General features: G+C 52.1%; 1 protein-coding gene across 1 annotated transcript; it reads right to left on the bottom strand.

Annotated features, from left to right (window-relative positions):
- Positions 1 to 1106: 1106 nt before the first annotated feature.
- Positions 1107 to 17465, bottom strand: Syt4 (Synaptotagmin 4). Its single transcript, XM_003741323.2, has 8 exons — positions 17213 to 17465; positions 12654 to 12890; positions 12353 to 12513; positions 10101 to 10319; positions 5698 to 5943; positions 4712 to 4835; positions 3570 to 3790; positions 1107 to 2277 (listed from the first exon to the last, which is right to left on the bottom strand). The coding sequence occupies exons 1-8, from the start codon at positions 17289 to 17291 to the stop codon at positions 2188 to 2190; spliced, it is 1377 nt and encodes a 458-aa protein (XP_003741371.1). The 5' UTR covers positions 17292 to 17465; the 3' UTR covers positions 1107 to 2187.
- Positions 17466 to 20010: the final 2545 nt, after the last annotated feature.

Genomic DNA, 20010 nt, shown 5'->3' with positions numbered 1-20010 from the left:
AGCGAACTCGGAAGAAACTATCAAGTAGAGCCAAATGATGATGAGAGTATCCGCACCCCAAGCTAGAGAGGTGATCAAACTCCCGCACCGTGCGACTTCCGTGACATATGAATGATGGTTTGCGAAATTGACCCCGAAGCCTTCCATGAGTCTCACTCGGATCAGAGGGTTCACTACGTCGAAGGAAACCACCCACGCCGGCCTCTCCATGAATTCCCTGCTCGAGGATCGATCTCGGTGCATTCGGACCAAGATTCCCGACAGCGGGAATGACAAGAACTGTATCAGGCTCTGATAAGCAAGCCGTTAGCAATTGAGCATGAGTCCTTGAACCGATCGTTTCGGTCGAAGAGAATCCCGCTGAGCCAGTCATTAGGTCGCAGACCCCGCGGGTCCTCATCGAGGGAGTCAGTTTGATCGGCTCTTCAATTCCACCGACGGAAATTTCTCTCTGAATCCGAGCTTTGAGCGGGCCGATGGATGCTCCGAGAGGGACGGACGATTCCGCATTCTTCGCAGCCGATGCGCCGAGGACATAGTTGGCGATCGCGAAATCTAACGAGCTTCCATTTTTCTCTGCGAGCTTGGGAAATTCCCCGATCCGGAATCTGTCCGATGAGGTAGAAAAGGAGGCGCATCATGCAAACTTGTTCGGGAACCTAAAAGAACCTCCAGACCGTGGAGGTAACTGGTGAATTCATATGAAGAAACTCGAAAGTTCATGGCGAGGCCCCGAAGAATCCGATTACATTCGAGGCTTAGATGAGCACGTCAGGGATCACCATTACAGCGGCTCTGTTGGGGCTCCCATCAAATATGCAAATACGATCAGCTGGAATAGAATAACTATGTATTGGCTGCGAGTCTCCTCCTATGAGGGGTCGCATTTCCCGCAGTCAACGCGATCGTGCGAATAGCTCCAGGCGGGTCTGTCCGCAAATGCAATGTTGAATATCTACTACGATTTTCACGATTTCTCCCTGCTCCGCAGAACCTCTTCTTCTGACGATCTTCATGGGGTTCTGACAATCTCCATGCGTAAACCTAGTCCATTGGCTAACCACATGTACGTAAGTCGCGTACGCGAGAGAATGAAAACATCCGCATCTGTGTTCTTCGGTGTTTCTATTTTATTGAGATCGATTCACTCCAGTCCACTTCCGTTTCGCAGACGGTGGAGTTCCGGGGACTGGGTCGGGAAGCGCCAACGACACTCGATTTCAGTTTCGGTACACCTCAGAACGGCGGTCAGTGTCAGTACTGATCGTGACTACGGAGGTGTGACCTTCTTGGGGACCCAGAACTGGTTATTGGCGTTTTCGTCGGAATTGTCGCTAATTTACTCTATCTAGTTCGGAGACTTCGTTGCCGGCTTTAATCAGGGAGCGTACTCTTGTTGTTTAATGTGGGAATCGACGAAAGAAAACCGCGAAGTCTACAGCATTAGCGAATCAGAGTGACATAAAATATATATATATATGTATCTTTTATAATCCTTCTCCGGTCGCTACGTAACAAGGGTGTGCTTTGCTCGCTGTTTTTTGTCCCTGCTTCATTTTGTTTTCGACCTCATCGCCTCCCGAAAAACTGTGGGGGGTGAACTGTGGCTTGAAGAATGAAATTGGCTCTGGGGCCGCTTATCCGAGTCGAAAGCCATTTCAGCGTGAACCACGATCCATCTGAGCATTCCGCCAGAGTTCAAGTTTCATCCGATCGCTTCCGAGAGGATATACTTTCCTTCAACCCGGGCAGAAAGCCACCGTAGGGCCTGTCTAGACGGTGGCCTTATTGAATCAGGCTTGTAAAATGTTCACGAAATCATCCGAAATGCCGGAACAAAATTCGAGGATGTCCGGGCCGAATCAATTTGGGGAAAGTCAGCCCGGTTGTGGAGGACTCCTCGGGAATCCCTCGTGGTCAAGGATACCTTCCTTCGGGGATATATACTGTATTCCGCCGGACCGCGGAAATCGAATGGGGTGATGATAAGCGATCGAGAGCAAAGAAAAATAGTCGGATTTTCGCAAGCTACGTAATTCGATAAAGGGGGCAATTCCGTCGTCTTCCATTTCAGCTCCGTAGCTCGCATAATATTTATCACCTCGCTCCGAGTTTGTCGTACTCCCGCACTTCCCCTGTCCGTCTACTCGTCTGAACGTCTTATCTGTAATATGAGGACAAGTCCATCTACTCCTTGAGTTTATGCCATTCGGCGATCTGCCTGCGCGGCGAGTTGCAAACGTCCGTCCAGTGCTGGCGTGCAGCACCCGAATCGACCTGAAAAAAAATGAACCTTACTTATCGTGGCTAGACGTGCGATCTACGTCAACGCGATTGTCCGGAATCTGAAGACGCCGCATCACGCTCAGGTACGCCTACTGATCCGCGCGGTTCGGCGGCTTTATAGCGGAGCTCAGTATGTGGTCCTGGACGAGAGCCCCGGCCGATTCCCCGTGCTCTCAATGAGCATCCAGCCATTGAGAGGAGGAACCATCCCATCGACGAGTTCCGCCGCGTTCGGACTCGCTTTTCGGTATTTATCTCCGTTGGAGTTCTCCGGCGAAACTGGACACGACTCTCCTTCGCGGAGTCACTATTTCGCTCCGCGGTCCGACCGTTCATGACGTTAGTCCGAATAAGAGTTTCTCAAAAGATAGCCGAACGTGGGATGAAGACAAAATAGTAGGTGGGAGATCGTGTTCCCCAGCTCGGGGTCCATGGAGCCGACGTTGAACGTGAAGTGGAATAGGTACACAAGCCCGGGAGTTGCGGAGCCGCTGGCTACGATTCTCGAGTTCCCCGGGGACAAGTATCCAGCGGCAGGAGAGGCGCAGCAAGTTATCCGCATGAATTCGCCTCCTCACCGAGACCTCGGAAGTTTTGTCTGGCGAATCCCCCCGTTCACCAGAACTTCCCGAAAATAAATGAGATCCATCGCCCGAGGCTGGAGGTCTCACGTCGAGACTCCAAAGCGAAGCAGAATTGTAACTTGCTGCGAGGAAGATATTGTATGAGCATAGCGCTCTCTCCACACGCTCTGCGGGGAAGGAATCGTGCAGGTTCACTCGTTTCCCCGACGTGGATCTGACACTCGGTGCGTGACCGCAATCTCCTAATGCGGGGAAGTCGATTTCCCTCGACTCCGCTGCAAGCCGTCCGAGGGGAGAAGCCGGGTGCCTGCTTGAACGCTTATCTTTACCCGTAAGGCTACGCTATATCCACTTCACAAAAAGCGCAGAGTCCCCGAATGATTCAATGCCAGGCATCGCTCAGACGGCGTACAGAGACCATGACCTCGATCGGAAAAAGCGAAACGACGACGCACATTCGGCTCTAGAATCGCAGTCGGAATTTTCCGTTTCGCTCAATCGGATCTCGAGATGATGAATCTTCATCTCCGCTGAGAATCGACCCCGAATCGATATAGCCGAGTTGACTGACGGGTCCGATCTCCGAGACGTATCATCCGCGTCATGGACAGTTCGGCTAGTGGCGTCGGCGACAGGCCGGGAGGGTCTAGGGAATCGAACAGAAGGGGAACAGGGGGCAATTCCGTTGTCCATACAAACCTTGGCTCCGAGTTCGAGGCGGCCAATGACTTCATTCTTGGTGACGCGGTCCCAATCCAGCATCAAGAGCTCAATACTGAGGTTATGGAGCCCCTCGTTGTAAGGGACATCAAAAACAAACGACTCATTGAACACCGGGTTCACGGTTCGCTTCTTGACGTGAGTTTTCTTCTTGGCTATACGCTGTCCGTTGTACAGCAAATACATCTTCACGTACGGATCTGCAAGAGAGGTTCATCGACATTAGGTGATGACCGCGTTCGCTCTATCGACCGTCGACCTGAGCCGCCGACGTCGGCTCTACAAACACTCGAGAAGAACGATAACAGAAATGGCTCGTATACGCTCGACCGAGAGAAGTAATATTCAAGCCGGGTCTGGTCCCTCTTCCGATCGAGAAAGACTACTCGACTACTGAGAGATAATTAGGAGCTTCCTCCCTCCTCGCTAGCTCCCACAGTTCGGGTGGGCGAGCTCCCGGAAAAAAAGGAGCCCAATGCTACGTGACAGTGTGGTCGAGAAATATTGTTCGTCCGGAACGGTCGCGGTCTGCAACCGTCGACGACCGCAGCGGATGGTTTCAATGCTCGAGGATGAAATCTCTTCCACGAAAAGCTCGGTCAGTGTGAACTCCGCTATCAGAACGATATTTCCCGGATCAGCATGGCCCGACAAAGAAGAGGGCGTCAACGCCAACCATATTGGAAAAGCTGAAGTTACTCCGTATCGGGTAGTCGATCGGAGAATCGACTCTGCTGTCGGCTGAGGTCCGTGGAGATCACTGCCAGTAAACACGGAAAAAGCCCAAAGCTCCCTGCTAAGAGAATTATTCTCGAATTCGGACACCGGGGAATTGTGAATATTGATACTAGTGACCCCGATGTCGTCGAACGCGCAAGATTGTGTAGCGAATCCTCCCCTCCGCCCCTTTTGCAAGGCTCATCGCTCATCGTTTCGATTTCGAATTCTCGAATGGAGCGTCCCGGAGACGAGCTTCACTGGGAGAGGAAAATTCCCTCGTCGCCTTTTTCTTTCCCGCGTACTCAGATACCGAAGACGTTCCACTTGCGAGGTATAGACCGAAGTCTTCGCGAGCACGAAACGATCCAGTCAGGCTGTCGTGAATGCTTCGTCAAACGTACCGCAGAGTCCACTGTCGTCCACTTTGGGCAAATTGCGAGCTTTCAGTACGACAACAGTCAAACGATTCGCAGCTGGCTGATGGCAAAGCGAAACGAGGAGCTCTCCGCGTCCCTGGCTCTTGATCTGAAAGGAGAAGAAAAAACTCTTTCAGCGCACAGCAAATCTTTCATCGAATACTCTACGCCATTGTACGGAGTCTTTGGGGACGAGAAGCAAATCTGTGGCGGGACCCGCTGAGGTCGAGCGTGTGTTACCCGGCGAGACCACAGACGCGGTTCCCTTCATCTCGAGGAGACCGCAGGCTTGGAATCGGAATAAGCCACGGGCATTGGCCGAATGTCCCGCGAATGCAGGAGGCCATCCGATGCGATGTCTAATCTTTGCGGTGCTTTTTTCGATTTTTTTGTTGGCGGAGGTAGACGCCGTGTCTGTTGCGATGGGACCGAAAATTCAAGTATTTTCTTCCCTCTGGAGGAAACTTCTCGGCTCGGAGTGACTAGGCCTGACTGAGGCGAATCAACTCGCCCGTTCGTCGCGGCGTCAGGGAGGAGAACCCTTGCAGTTGCGTTTTGAATCAAATTTCAGCCGTGACTCAGAATGGTTCGTACGACCAAATCGGAGCAACTTTCGTGGGATGAAAAAACCATTCTGTATTTATCGAACTCAGGCTAGAGTTGACCGGGCGACGGAGCCGGTGCCTGGGTTTGTGATCATTAGTTCGCTACGCCTGCTCAATCGATGAATTTCTAAATCCAGCCTCCCCAGTATATGCTGATCTTCAGATCTTGGTAGCCCTCCGAAATGCGCGCGCGTTAAGCTGCTGCCGGCGGAGATGCCCTCTCCGCACACTTCGCGCCTCATCTCGCCGTATACGGCCTCTTCGAGAGCACGATGCAATTCATGGCTTGAGAAATTACGTGGTTATAACCTCGAGCTCTAATAGCCCGTGAACTCGGGCAGACATATCAAACAGCGGACCGCTCACCTTGAAATGACGTGGCGCGATCTCTTTGATGAAGGATACTTCTTGGTCGTGCAGAGATTCTCCACGAATGAGTTCGGCTACGGGACAGAGCACTTCGCCGATGACGTCATCTCTCGAGTAGCGATCAAAACTGAGGACGACGAAGTGCAAGGTGCCGGTGACCGCTTGGTTTGCGGTCACTCCGTAAAAAGTGAAATCCTCGTCGTAGACGGGATTCGTCGTTTTGCGAACGACGCGAGTCTTCACCTGTAAAATTGGGGAAAGAGTAGGTAGATGATAGGCAGCGACTCCGATTCTCGTTTGATCCCGTCAAACCTTCCGTCGTCGTTACTTCCACGATTCAGACAGCTAGCGGAGACGCTTAGCATGGGGCCCTACGAATCTAGTACTGCCGCGGGGCATAATGTTTATCAATCTCCTGACTTCGAGCTACGGTATTTCCGGAGTTATATCTCCATCGAAGACGAGGGCAAGCCGCGGCAGACTTTTCACAGTCCTTTTTTTCTCAAGCAGCACAAATCTGTTATTTATCTTGGAAACGCTGAGCTCGGGCTGCGGATACCCTTCTCGTTGAGAGCTTCAAGATCGACAGCTGGAGACATTTTCGAAGCGTTATCCCGGACACCGGGCAGTGAATGGGCCAATATCGTCCGTATGAGCGGCGGAATCTTCCGATGAGTTGGACAAGTCGATCGCCTCTTTTTTCAATCTGCAGACGCCTCCACTTCCCATGGTGGGATGAGACTCTGATCCCAGCAATTCCCGTTCCCTCCTACGCGGAGCGCCTCTTTCCCGCGGAGGATTCTCGAGAATTTTTTCTGCGAGACATCCTTGCTGAAGATGAGGTTTGCGAAGTTTGATTATGCTGAACGTGTGAATCATGCACTTCGTCTTGCGTTCGGGCATTGACGCTTTCAGGCAAGGATCTCGCTCATGGTAGGGAACAGATCGAGGGCTAGAGACGGGAGCTCCTCCAATGCTCATCCTTCACGGCGGAAGGCAGCGAGAAAGTCGGAGCTTCGGAGAGTCTCGCTCCGAAGAATGTCGGTCGACGCCCACTCATACTCGGGAAGTTTCCGCGCATTCGTAGCGATGAGAAGCTTCGCTGCGTTCTGATGCAGGCGGAACTTTCCCCATCGAGATAGAGCGATAAAACAATTCAGACATAAAGAAGCTCCGGGATTCCCAATGCATGTGGCTCTCAAACTACTCCGGGACGGAAGTGCGATTTTGAGGCTCGATCGGGTTTCACGGAAACTCGATTCGACTCGACGCGAGCTCTTGTCTTCCGCATCGAGGAGTGAGCGGGATCCCCTATCTCGGTGTTTCTCTTCTATCTCATCAGGGTTGATCCCTGGCGAGAATCTTGAATTCTCTCAGCTCCGTGCTTTACGTATCGCTCGCGGCGTATAAGACAAACAGATCCAAGCGTGCTGTCATTGCACCGGACGTTTCCTCTCGAGTCCTTGTCGGTCGAGGGAACAATCTCGATCCACGCTGGTCGAGCACGAGCTGACTCGGTTTTCTTGGAAGCGTTGCAGAGGAGTTCCGACTTTCTTTGGGCTCCGCATCAAACGAGGCTCCTCGTCTTTCTCTCTCACAGTATCCGATCAGGGATTCGGATTTATTTCCATCAGGCATAACGGAGTCTCCGGAGCCAGCGGTCTCTAGATTCTTCATCTGGTGCCTATGCGCGGTGCCATCCTTTCCTCGGAAGCAGTTCCGTATTGGAGACGTGCTGTTTCGACATGTCTCGCGAAAAACTACTCGTTGGATCGGCGAGGACCGGCGCGGATCGGGGCCTTGGACAAAGAGATCCCGAGCGATGCCGGAGAGATTATCTTATCAGGAGCTCCTGCCGGATGACACCTGGCTCGGCGGACGTCGAGTATGAGGAACCGATCCGACGCCGATTCCCTCAGGGAGAGAGTTTCTCCTCCAGTCGGAGTAGTGCAGCAATCTACTCTACTCGAGCAATGGCCTCGATCAAATCCTACTAGACGGTGTCTGGCGTTCCGGATGGACATCTCGATTCCCGAGTGTCCTTCCCAGATGGGTCGATTCCGATAGCGTGGTCATCCTGAATCGTGATAGGGCTACAGTCGTCTAAGATTCGGCCGAACCGGCGGTCACTTGATCGATAGCGCGCCGTGAACGTCAGGCCTCTCGCCTTTTCCGGATGCGTCCGCGCCCCCAGGGGACAGCAGAAATAGAACTCCGTACCCAGCGAGATAGTTCGCTGCTCCCTTCGAACGACCGCCGAGAATGTCGATGGTCATTGAGGCCTCTTCCTCGAAATGGCACAGTTACAAAGGATATATACCCGATTTTACTAATTCAGATTATCTAAGTTAGAAAAGCCGAAGGAATCAGCTGACTTGGGCGATGCGCCGGCGCCCCTTCGGGCCTCGCGCTCAAAATTCTCCTCGATAAATTCGAGCGATTGAGGAATATTCTCGCTGGCAGCGTCTCGAAGCGAAAAAGCCCATTCGAAAGTAGACGCAACGGTTGAGCATACCGTGTGGGGAAAATCCCAAGGTAGGATCGGCTTCGAAGTCAGACCCGATATCTGACGAATGTTCGGAGGAGGTTGTCTATCGCTTCCATGCTATCCTACGGCGCCACGAAGCCAACCTTTGGATGGATCGAGATCTTTCCTGAGGGGTTAGTTTTTCGGACGCGATTTCGGTCGATTTAAAAACCTACTCTACTCTAAACAGGTCGAAACGACCTGCGCAATATGGAACTTCAAGCAGACGGTTATTTCCTCGGTCGCCGAGTGAGTCGTCTCTAATAATTCGCTCAATTATTGAGCTAATCGAATGAGATTCTGTTCTCCAGCCGAGTTGTCCGTCATTGCGCCGCCAGAAGGAGCGCAGCTCCGAATACTATGCCCTTCCTGGCACCCGATAAATCAGTCAGGGATACGGTAGCATGTCGGCGATCTTCGGAAAGTACTCAACGAGGTGCTCCCATCGGGTAGCGGCTACGAGCGAGTATAGACCCTCAGTATACTCAACTTAGTCAGTCAAAATACCTGACAGGGGAGCTCCTCTCATATTTCCGCGTAAGGCGTCTAGAGCAGATCCCTGGCGAGGAATCAGCGGTAGGTCGGGCGCAGATTCCGTCGTAAAGTCTTCTTTGCGCTTCGCACTCAATGTGAAGATCCTTCTCTGAGCTCGACATAGTGGAGGCTGCGTGGATGAAGCCACGCCTATCGCTCGGACGGGAAGAGGACGAGGGCTCAAGCGAGCTTTACGCCTCTCATGACAGGCGACGCCGACGAATGAGATCGTTTTTTCTTCGAGATCCTTCTGCCGATATGTACTAAGAGTGGTGGACTGTTTCGGGAGCCTTCAGAATTTTTTCCTCTCCCTGCGGAGATACCTACGCGAGAAATTCTGCGTGAGCTGGGACTTTCCACCAGAATCGCGAGATCACACGCCTCCTCCGACTTCGGAAGGCGATGGATTTCTCAGCCGATATTGTGAGACTCGGTTGCAGCGGTCCGTGACTGCGTATGGCAGGAGTATTTCATCCTCTGCCTCGATACGCGCGGACCGAATTGACATGCGTGTCTCATCTCCCAGCACGCATCTTCATCAAGCGAGAATCATAGATTTATCGATTTGGAGTCAGAAGCACGAAGGCCGCTAGGCTACTAGCCCGATATTCTTTTGACGTGTTTCGTGTGAGCAGTCGAGCACTGAGCCAGCGTCCAGGCTCGAGCTACGGGGTGAAATTCCATTGTGCTCGTCCTCTCGCGCACTCTGCTGTTTATTAGTTCTTCAGGAGCGGGGACCGGAGCGAGGGCGATGGGGGGATCGTAAATGATCATGATCAATACGTCACATTTATGCAAGAGTGTCAGAGATTTTCGAAATTGATGCGCTTTATTCTTGGATAACGATGATGTCGAGCGATGTCTTCGCGGCAAGACGACCGCTGACTTATAAGACGGCACGTGGATCCTCCGGTCGGGAAACCACGGAAGACCGAGGAACGATGCGAAATCGAAACGGCGATCCTGCCCATTAAACATCCGTTGCCTTATAGCGTGCGACAATCTGTCTGAAGAGCTCTGAACTGACGAGATCGCACGTCAATGGACTCCGACCCTCCGAGGGAGGGCGAGGGGTCAGCGATGCTGTTCTCTCTCTCTGTGTGTTGCGACGGACCGGCGCCGACGTCTCTCGAAATCTCGAGAAATGCCCTCGGGCAAAGCCGTATTCCGGTTTCATATCGTTATCATGGGGGACTTCGGAAGACCTTCATTCCGGCGCGTAGTGGAGGACGAACTTCTCGCGGTTCGCGTCATTTCCTTCATATGTATGAACCAAGCTATTCGGCGATCGTGGTCGGGTCGAGCTGCTCGAGTCCTACAGTTGCTGAGATTTACTTACTTTGTGCTGCTTTTCGGGCAGCAGCTGAAGTTTGACGTATGGGTCTGAGGACCCAGCTGCAGGATCTTTCGCTGGTGGAAGGTTGCAACATTTGTTAATCGTCACGAAGAGAGCTTGCTTGTCAGTCGAGTACCGGAGTTTGTAATGAAGCTCTCCGAGTCGCATGGGTTTCTCATCGTCCATGGTCTCCCGCTCGATTTTCGATTCGGGACTTTCGGCCTGGAACAACGGAAACTTATTGGTGAGAGTCTATGGAAATAACAGGCGATTGTCTCTAGATCCTCCGCAATCCTCCTCATTGGCAGAGGCTCGTCTAGGACCACGATTTGGATGAGGAATCTATGGGCAGACATCTCGGTCGATATTCGTCGATTCCGCTCGATGTTCGAGGACTCTCTCGATCCGGAGATCAGACTCAATCGGATAGAGAGAGCTCGCCCGTAGCCAAAAAAATGGCTCTTGTTGTCCGGACGTTAAATTAGATCCTTTGCTGGAGCGAAATCGATTCAACGTTCGGGAGGCGAATCTCTTTCGCTCCTTGTGACGTCACTGATACTCTTCTGGGTAAGGAGAGACGGTAACGAGAAAAAAGAGCACAACAAGACTTCGCAACCTCTGTAGGATATTTCACCGGAGACTAGATGCGAAGACTCGGATCGTGAATTTCAATCGGGGCCTCATTCGAAATGACCGGTGTCCCATAAGGGAGTGACTGTCGAATCTTCCACAGAGCTGACGTCGAATGGATGGAGAGGATCCTACAGAGGATGGATGTTTGCGTCTGAGCTTCTAAATTAATTGAGGCTGACAGTCTGCTACTGTATACCACGGCTTTATCGGACGAAAAAGATCCGGGGAAATCGATCCCAGGAGTCCATGGGACGGAGCTAAGTTAGAATTTCCCGCGCTGTGTCCTATCATCGCGTTTCGGAGATAAATGTTGAGAGCGCCATTGAATTATCAACCCCATGAGCAAAGAAAAATAGCTGAAGCCCCTTCGTTTTCCCCCTTCTTGCATCAGGTCGTGGTGATCGAATGGCCAGCGTGAAATGTTCGTGAAGCGCCGGAAAATTTTGAATGTATACGTGGCAGCTCGGCTCCCGTATATTCCATAGGGGGATCATTCCAGATTGCACATATGCAAAGAAATCCCAAATGGGAGTGATATGCGGCTCCCCATTTCGGAGCTCTCTTTGCTCTCAGAAGGCCCTTTCCTCCTCTTTTGATACCCGTAAGGAGGCCTCGTTGCGAAATCTCGGGGGGAGAGGCGGATTTCCTCTCAATTTCCGCTGGTCCAATTAAAACTTCGTCGACAATGCATCCAACTGCCGGCTCCGTTTTTGCCCTTGAAAGCCGCATAGGCACCTCAGCTGGCGAATCTCGTAAGATGGGGCCTAGATTTTTCCCCGTTCAGTCTTCGAATTCGTGCCATCGGATGTGCCCGATCGCTTGCGCGACTCCCTACGGCGCGGCATCTTTACTAGAGAATAATGTATCTATTCGATTTTCCTCGCACTCCAACTTCGCTCGGGGTAGAATTTCTGGAAATATCGAAATTCTCGATTTTGCCGTGGGAATGGGACGGCACCATCCGGGATTCCCATCATCTTTCGACGACTCCCGATTCTTGCTCAGACCACCGTTTCCTTAGAGTCCCCTACAGATACTCGGACCTCTCATCGCGATGGATAGAGCAGAGTCATGAGGAAGAACTCCAGTCGAGTTCGTCGCACGAGAAGGGAATGTTGATTCGATGCACTCATGAAAGACTTTCGATTCGAGAACCGAGACCGAAAGCGAGAAGGTCATTGGATGGACGTGCAGACAGCAGTGCCAGCGGGGCGGATGAGCTTATTCAATGTACAATACAAAGCTCTCGGGCCAGAACTAATTTTCTCTTTGACCGGAGGATCGGGGGCACCGACGGATAGAACCGACGGCGTAATAAAATCTGTATTGGGAAGCGACTATTCGCTTCGGATGTTCTGGTTCTCTTGATATCCACAGGGCTCCAATCAGCGGTCGGCGTCGTGTTTCGTGTTTTTCCAATATTTATGTGCTAGTCGTCCCATTCTCCATTACGTCGATCTATTGCGTTGCGGCAAATTCTCCCCCGATCGTTGTGAGCTTAATCCTGGATCAAGTTGGCGAGGTTGCTGTCAATTTCATGGGGCGTCAAAATCCGCGGTAAATACGCGTTTTGCCCGTAGTCATGCCTTGGCATGGACAAAAATGAAACGGGATCAGCTTACCGGTGTGGGCTTATGCTGTTGAACGACCGGCTTCGTAAGCGGTGGATGCGGCTGCGGGCCGGAAAGGACAGTGCGTCCTCCTTGCGTCGGCGACGTGGTCACAGATGGAGGGCTCTTGCTTCCGGTGGGTGACGGTGATGTCTTCAGAATCGGGCCGGATCCTGCACAAACAAAAATGGATTCGAACACGGATCTTGCAGCCTCTGAGCGGCGAAGTCGGTGGAGAGAGAAAAAAAGTCGACGAGGAGCTCGGAACGATTCGCGGAGGCTAGCAACCTCTTGTGAGTCAAGAATACATTACCTCCTCCTGTCGGGCTCCGTACGGCAGGAGTTTTCCTGAACACGAGACCCCCCGGCCCATTGAGTTTTCCGTCCTTGTAGCCGTTGTTCTTCTTCAGGGAATGTTGGAGTTGGTAAGAGCCAGGGGATTGCAGGGCAGCGAGAGTCTTCTTCCGGTAACAGGCATAACTCGCTGCGGCCACAATGAATGCGAACATCGCAGTCCCAACGCATGCCCCCACGATGAGGGGTCCTGCGCCTGAAAAATTGAAAGTCAACTCAGAAATCGTTCAGCGGCTCGCTTCTGTCTCTGGCGCGTATTCCCGGCCGGATGTTCCAGTCGTTCTCGCTTCTCCTCAACCGACTCGACCGAACCTTAAAGTGTTCAAGGTATGTACAGGGCATTGGAGCAGAGCGGCGATCAAGACTAGGCCGAGACACCGAGGAGACGAATACTACCAGAGATCTCGACATGATTTTCTTTTCCTCCCTCCGGAACCGTCAGATGTCCTATTTCGGAATCGTAGCCTTTCCGCGAAAGCGCGGTACGGCTCGCTTGGTTCTCTTGCTAATTATTCAGCGTAGAGCAGACTGTAGAACGAGCGAGCAGACAGCCAGAGCGTAGGCGAGACCCAAGTCTCTCGAGCCCAGTCACCAGTCCTCGGGGCAGACAAGGACCGCACGTTGAACACAATCTCTGTGTTCACTTCCGGCTTCGTTTGGTGGGAATCGCGACCCCGGAGCTTGGGAACTTCGAATTCACTCGGGATTCGGGACTCACAATTCAGTGACCGCTCGCTGTTGTCAGTTGCGAGTGGAATATACAGATTATTCTGAATTCTTCCTGAATGGTTTATCTGAATTCTACACCGGACTAAGATCATCCCAGGGATCGCTCGACTCCTGGGTCCCGCAACCGCGAGGAGCTAGTCGAGCCACTTGCGAGAGTGCTGTGTTGCTGATTAGCCTTCGCGGACGAGGAAGCGAGACTACTGATGTAGCGAATTATTTACTGATTTCTCCGCTGCGCCGCCGGCGCGGAACACGCCACGACTGCGGGAGGTCTTCATGCCGAGGTCCTCGATGGAGCGCTGAAGAGCGAGGCGATGCAGCTGACCAGCCCCGTTCGCACTTGCGTAAACATTGCTGGGAATAGATCGTGTAAAACGCTCTTCTGACGGATGTTTACAGAACACCCTTACGAATCGATTGTTATCGGAATACATCATCGGACCGTTGCGAAAACAGGCAGTCAGAAGCTCTCGACAAGCAGGCTGAATCGTTATCAAACGGAGGAGAAGCTCCGCAGGCGGACTCCTGCGCTCCGAGAGTAACATCTTGGGAACGTCCGATCGAGCGGAGGAAACTCGCGCGTGCAAATGCCAAGCGTTCTCTATGGAGTTCCGTCTTCCTCGGTACATTCAGAACTCACGTCCGGCATCATTCCCGCATGAGGATGAGGTCACCGAAGAAGCAACATTGATTGTTCCCGTGATCTTTTGTCCCGATCATCGGGCTCTGCCAATCCAGTAGAGAAGGTGAAACGGTGAGAGCATTCTTCCGGCCATTCAACGACAACAGCGTGCTCTATTCGCAGTACGTTCACGCCGCTGAGAGTCCGTCGGTGGGGAGTGGGCGAATCTCGCAACTATGTAGATTTCGCCGACAGAAAACAGGGCTGCCATCCGCTGCTCGAAATAACCACCGCGGCTGGCCGGAAAATTCCTCCAGCTCAACACGAGCTTCCCTGTGCGTGGGAGCTGCACTCCTCATGTATTTGCCCCTACTGCAAGAACCTTGCACAGGGTCTGTCGCGGGGTTCCTCTTGTGAAGCTCATATGATGAACTTGATGATGGACCGCGCTTCTTTCGGTGGAACGCTCGAAACGGAGACACAAGCTATAAACACGATCAGCCATATTCGAATTCGTCTTCTGCCTCTCATTTCGATAATACTCGAACAACCTCCGCCGTGGAATAAAATAGTGATCGCCAAATCACATTTCAGAAGATCAAATCAGTCCGGCTTAGCTTCTGTCTGCCCCCTCGATTTGGGATTTGCGTGCATACGGTATGGATGGCTGACGCTTCCCACAGCCAGAAGGTCAGCGAACCGTGAAAATCTCTCGACTGCGGATCAGTGACAATCTGCCGCTTGTGCATCCCCGCCAAGCGCTCGCATCGGATAGTCGACTCAAGCACGAGCGTTCCCGCTCTGAATAATTTCAAGGTTGAACAGTTGTTTTCCTCGCCTCCCTTCCGAGCATCGAGGCAAACATTCAGCGAATCATCCATATTAAGCTATATGTATGCAAATGACCGCGAGCTACGCAATATATTTACACGACGACGTGAGATACCGAGCTCTGATTAGCGCAGAAAAGTGGCACTATTGATGCAAGCTCGCTGGGCGGGAACAAACTTCATCCCTCTCATTCGCCAGCTTGCCCGCCTGTACGAATGCCGCTCGCCTCGAAGCCTTGATCGCAGGACGGTAGGTCGGAATCACGGAACGCGTAGTCACATCCGCATCGGCTAGACGTGACTACGACTTCACGAGTCTCTACGGCTCGGTAGCTCTCAAAAATTTCTACTCGAGTGATAGTTACCCACGGACGGCCGACATACTGGCTCCATATACTGTGTGGTTTTGTGCATTGGGGATGCACGCCGCCAAGCCTTGCCGAAAGACTCAACACAGGAGCATACCGGACCCGATAGACGAGTATGATGACCTTGCACGTTCGGAACTCATACGTGTCCAAGCCCCTCAAGATATTCCGGGGCAGCGACGACAATGAGCGTTTCCAAGAAAGTGCGAATCGATCGACGGCTCCGAGGGCATCTGGATTTCACAGGGACACGGTCCGTGAATCTTTCGACACTTCGCGGCGTGCAAGCATTACCGAGACAATGATTAAGCGCGACGGAGTGTTTATGCTTGCCTCTAATGAGTTTCAAATCCCATTAGTTTCGTACCCGGATTGTTCTGCCGATGAGGTCCAGAAGCTCATTGGTACAATGCCGCCAAACGCGTATGTTATTCTCTCGCGAGAAAATGTTTGACGGCCTCAGAAGCAGCAGGTTTCCCATTTTTTTTCCGTTCCTCAGAAAACCGAATCCATCGGTTTTGTGCGTGGGCGGGCTCATCGTATACTCCTGTCTGGCAGCTCGATTGCTCATCCCGTATCGAGCGTCCCCGAGACGATGGGGTCAACAAGGACACGCAGAAAACTGATAATTTCAGCGGAGGCTCATTGGATGTATGCTTGGTGGACTCGCAGAATGTCCTCTCCGAGCGAGAGTTCAAAATTGGCGAGAAAATATGTTAGTCGTCGAAAACTTTTGGGATCCACGTTTTATTCCATCGCAACTCGGAACGAAAACTGCCTCAGCCAGACAAGATCGATGAAACCATGATCGGGAGGCTGCGGGCCCATCGCAGGGAATGTCTCGAAACCACCGCTTCCTCAATTCGTTCAACGGTTTCCGTGACAGCTCAAAAAGCGTCATCAGGGGTTTCTCGCCAGTTTATTCGAGAGTATCGATTCCGAAGTATTCCAGAGCAATGAATCGAGGGTTCCCATTGATGGCGAGTGACTTCCCCCGATCCGCTGCTCTCGGGGCATATCGTTCTTCCACTCGGGTACGGGGTCAGCATCAGGATTACGGAAGTCGAGGAGGTCTCGACGTCGACCCTAGATTCATCCGCACCCCTGGCGACGCTCTGCTCCTCCCAACACTTCCGAAGAGGTACTTCCGAAGCCTCGACCGTTTGAGGGAGTCCAATCTGGAAATCTTGCTATAGTAACGCCCTTCGATCTCAGCTAGGAGAGACGCCGATGGCATTTTTTACGATCCGCATCGCACTACGATCTCATTCACGATATCATTCGACCACCGGTAGGAGAAACTGCCCAACTCAAGTCGGATGTTTCCCATTCCACATGAGCTCGGATCTAATCCAAGAGACGAGATTACTCAGCTCGATCTGACTCATCAGGCTCGTCGCTCGGAGACAGCGCGCATCGATGACTCTGACTCCTCAGCTACTAGAGCCCCGAGGAGGATGCCAACCTAATGGGGAAAGCCTTCTCGTGAAACACCCGCTAGGGATCAGATGATGAATCAGATGATCACTCGTATTCGCAAAAGATGTCGGACGGGGAACTTCGAGACGCAATCTCCAATGGAGCCTGCCGAACTGTTCTCAATCGGCTCGCTTTGTTGTCATGACATCTATTGTAAATGCCGTGACCCGATTCGAGGCCAAATCCATGAACGAGACACGTTCTCTCAATCCGATGCGGAAAAGAAACCCCCAAAAGACTTATCTAGACGTCAGTGACGTCATTCGGCTTCGGGCTTGTGCCTCAGCCGAATCAGCGGACGAGCTTATCCTCGTCTGTGAAACAACATTCTGTCGCTCACACTGCCCTTATCTGCCTCTGGCTTCGTGTCAGACCGTCGGATCTCGATTCCCCGCAAGAACGCCGAAGGTGTTCCTCTGTTGAGCTCGGTGTGAACTCGACCGTTTATCCAGATCTTTCCGGTAGTAAATCCAATGTGTAGTCAACCTACCATTGGCCAGATGTTCGTGGGGGAAGCCATCCGTCGTATACGTGCGGCCGTCGAAGTTCCCTGCTCGGCCTAACTTCATTTCTCCGGCGAGGCGATGGCGGACACTTCACGAAAAAACTCAGAGTCTTGTTGTGCTAGAACACTTTGCCAGCTGTCGGCCTTCTCAAAACGCCATCATGGCAGCAACGCAAGAGCTTCAGCTGCCAGGAGTAGCCCACATTCAGGAGTACTTAGGAGACTGACGAAGACCTGCGCGGAGACGATCGCAGCGACCCCTGCATCCTAATGCATTGACTATCGAAGCACACGACAGAGGGCGCTGTCGCTCGCGCGATTTTTCCACCGGGCTCGATGTGTGGGAAGCGGTTTCAATCATGAAGAAAGATGAATACCGATGGATATCCGCTACGGATTACTGCGGCGAGAGAGCCTGACGGGGCCGGGACATATTGAATGAATTTCCGACTTCCTTTCTACGGAGGATCCCTCCGAGTCGCTCAGGCCAAAAGTCGAGAATTACTTCATCACGGAGAAAAGATCTAGCAATGAGCAAAGCTAGATACTTGATTCGATGGACATTGTCCGGAGGGCGAGTGTCTCTTGTGAGAACCGCATGGACGAAGAGGAGTACGAGTTTGAATGCATCTGCCAGGTTTCCGCCCACAGAGTTCAGCTTCCAGATATCCGAGACGGAATACGTTTCTGGCTCCCGAACCTGTTCTCGACTCGTAAGGGAAGGATGTTCAGACTAGCTCCCGCGATTCCCCTCTTGAGCTCGCGGCTTCCGTGCCGCAGTCGACTCAGAATCGGATGCGCCTTGCAGTCCGGATCGATGCACCGGCAAAAGAGGCTAAATTACCGTTCGTGACTCCCTTCAAAAGTGCTCATTCAAATTTCGTCCCTCAACTCAATTTGCGATATGGACCGGGACGGAGGCATGATGGAGGATCGTTCGGTTCAAAATTGGCGATATGCATATAAGCTGTGGGCTTAGAATTCTCGACGAGTCCGACTCATGTCAGACGAAGACTCAGTATGCCGTATGTGGGGGAGCCTTGCAGTTGCGTGGAAATAATCTGAACTCCCGTTCGTCATGCTCAGGCATCTAGATTCGTCTGGGCTGGTCCATGTGAAATCTGCCGGAGACCGCCCCCCTCGGAGGGTTCAAGACATACTACAAAACTCGAAATTGGTCGACTGAGTGGGGTGAATATTACAGTCGACGCTTGGTGAACTGATGAGGCTAATTCCTCGGTCCTTCATCGACAGTATCGCTTGGAATCTGACCTAAGTTACGAATTTATGAGGCGCGACTAAATCAGGATTTCATAGGTTGTATCTGATGATGAAATCTCTCGCCTACTATCGTGTGGATTTTGATCGAAGTCCTTGATTCCTTACGGTGCCGAAAAGTCGCAGCTTCCGTCTTGAATCCTCAGTTTTCCCCCCGACACTCCGCGGAACCGGTGAAATATTTCCATGGAAAATTTCAGCCCCGATGATCGCTCTTCTGGAAAAGAGACTCCGATAACCCTGAGGATCCCCTAGCAAGGGTATAGTCCCTCGCTTTCTTGGCTGAGATCGACTGGCGCAGCGTTTTTAGAATCAGAATAAGTGGCGAGGAGCTACTCTCTGTCAAAGCTGAGGGCTTGGGCTCCCCACCCCGAGAGGGGTGAGGAGGAGGTAAGAGCGGAAGTTGTTCGCCGCCGCCCCGCCTGATCCCGATACCACCTATGGGAGGATTTCTGGCTCCGTCAACAAATCGAATAAACGACTCCGATGTAAGCCCGAATGGCGAGTATATTGAAAGAAAAGAAGGATACGAAAAAATGGGTTTCAATCGATAAAACGGAGGAGAAAGAACTCGAGGAGAAATCGGCATAAGCTCCAGGAGGGATTATTTGTGGCTTCCAGGCACCTTTGATGAGCCCGCGGAAGCACTTCGGTGATGATTGATGATGGGAAACGAGCTCACCGAATCTCGATCCAGGAGAATCTATTGCCCTATTCTTTCTATATATTCATACAGGCGCGTATCCAGGATTTTTTTTGAGGATGGGGGGGGGGCGCACACGATGACTGTGGCCACGAAAACTCGGGAATCGGCTACAGAAGGCGACAGAGGTAGTATGAAACACACATTTTTGGGAGGGGCATTGGCCCCCAATGCCCCCCCTGGATACGCGTCAGTATTCATACCCCAAGCGAGGGGAGCGAAGAAGACCTCGAAGCCCTGGTTTTTTCCGCTCCATCCAAAACTAAAACACGATCCGATTCGATGACTCGCCCATCTGGCGGAATTCCTAGTGGAAGCCTCGGATCACGAGCCTCGTCCAAATAGTCAGAGAGGAAGCGGGCGCATCCAACGCGTGTGCGAAGTAAGGTTCAACAGTTCATCTCGGGTGTATGTATTTACCTATCTTTCAGAATGAAATCTCGATTGCAGAGCACATTATAGAGCTCCCGAGAAGCGACGGAACCGGGGTAGCCGGTGAGCCATGATGGGATAACTTTGTAGCAAGTTCTGCTATTTCGTCATGCCGACGATGTTCATTTCCTGCATAAGGTGTCTCCTCTTCCGTTGCACGGAATAAATGACTCCTCTCCGACTCACAGGTTTCCAAAACCGATCCTTGAACATTGCAAACAAGAATGATAGGAAACCGAAGCCATAGGCGTAACATGAAAGATTGACGAAGAAATCGAGATCGCTCAAGGCCAGTCGTCGTTCCTCCTCGGGCGGAAGTTTGAAAACTATGAAATTTTTGCGGTACATCTTTAGCAATCCTTCGAGGATA

Source organism: Galendromus occidentalis, unplaced genomic scaffold (assembly GCF_000255335.2).
Source record: "Galendromus occidentalis unplaced genomic scaffold, Mocc_1.1 scf7180000077157, whole genome shotgun sequence".
Taxonomy (NCBI): Eukaryota; Metazoa; Arthropoda; class Arachnida; order Mesostigmata; family Phytoseiidae; genus Galendromus; species Galendromus occidentalis.
Note: the sequence above shows the minus strand (reverse complement) of the source record. Positions and strands in the feature narration are given on the sequence as shown.

Bases quoted from the DNA above. Each gene is read 5' to 3' on its own strand.
- Syt4 (XM_003741323.2), bottom strand. From the start codon at position 17,291: ATGAAGTTAGGCCGAGCAGGGAACTTCGACGGCCGCACGTATACGACG. The intron at 5,944-10,100 runs GTAAGTAAATCT...CCAATTTTACAG, and splicing joins TGCCCGAAAAGCAGCACAAA to GTGAAGACTCGCGTCGTTCG. The intron at 4,836-5,697 runs GTGAGCGGTCCG...TTCTCCTTTCAG, and splicing joins TCGCGCCACGTCATTTCAAG to ATCAAGAGCCAGGGACGCGG.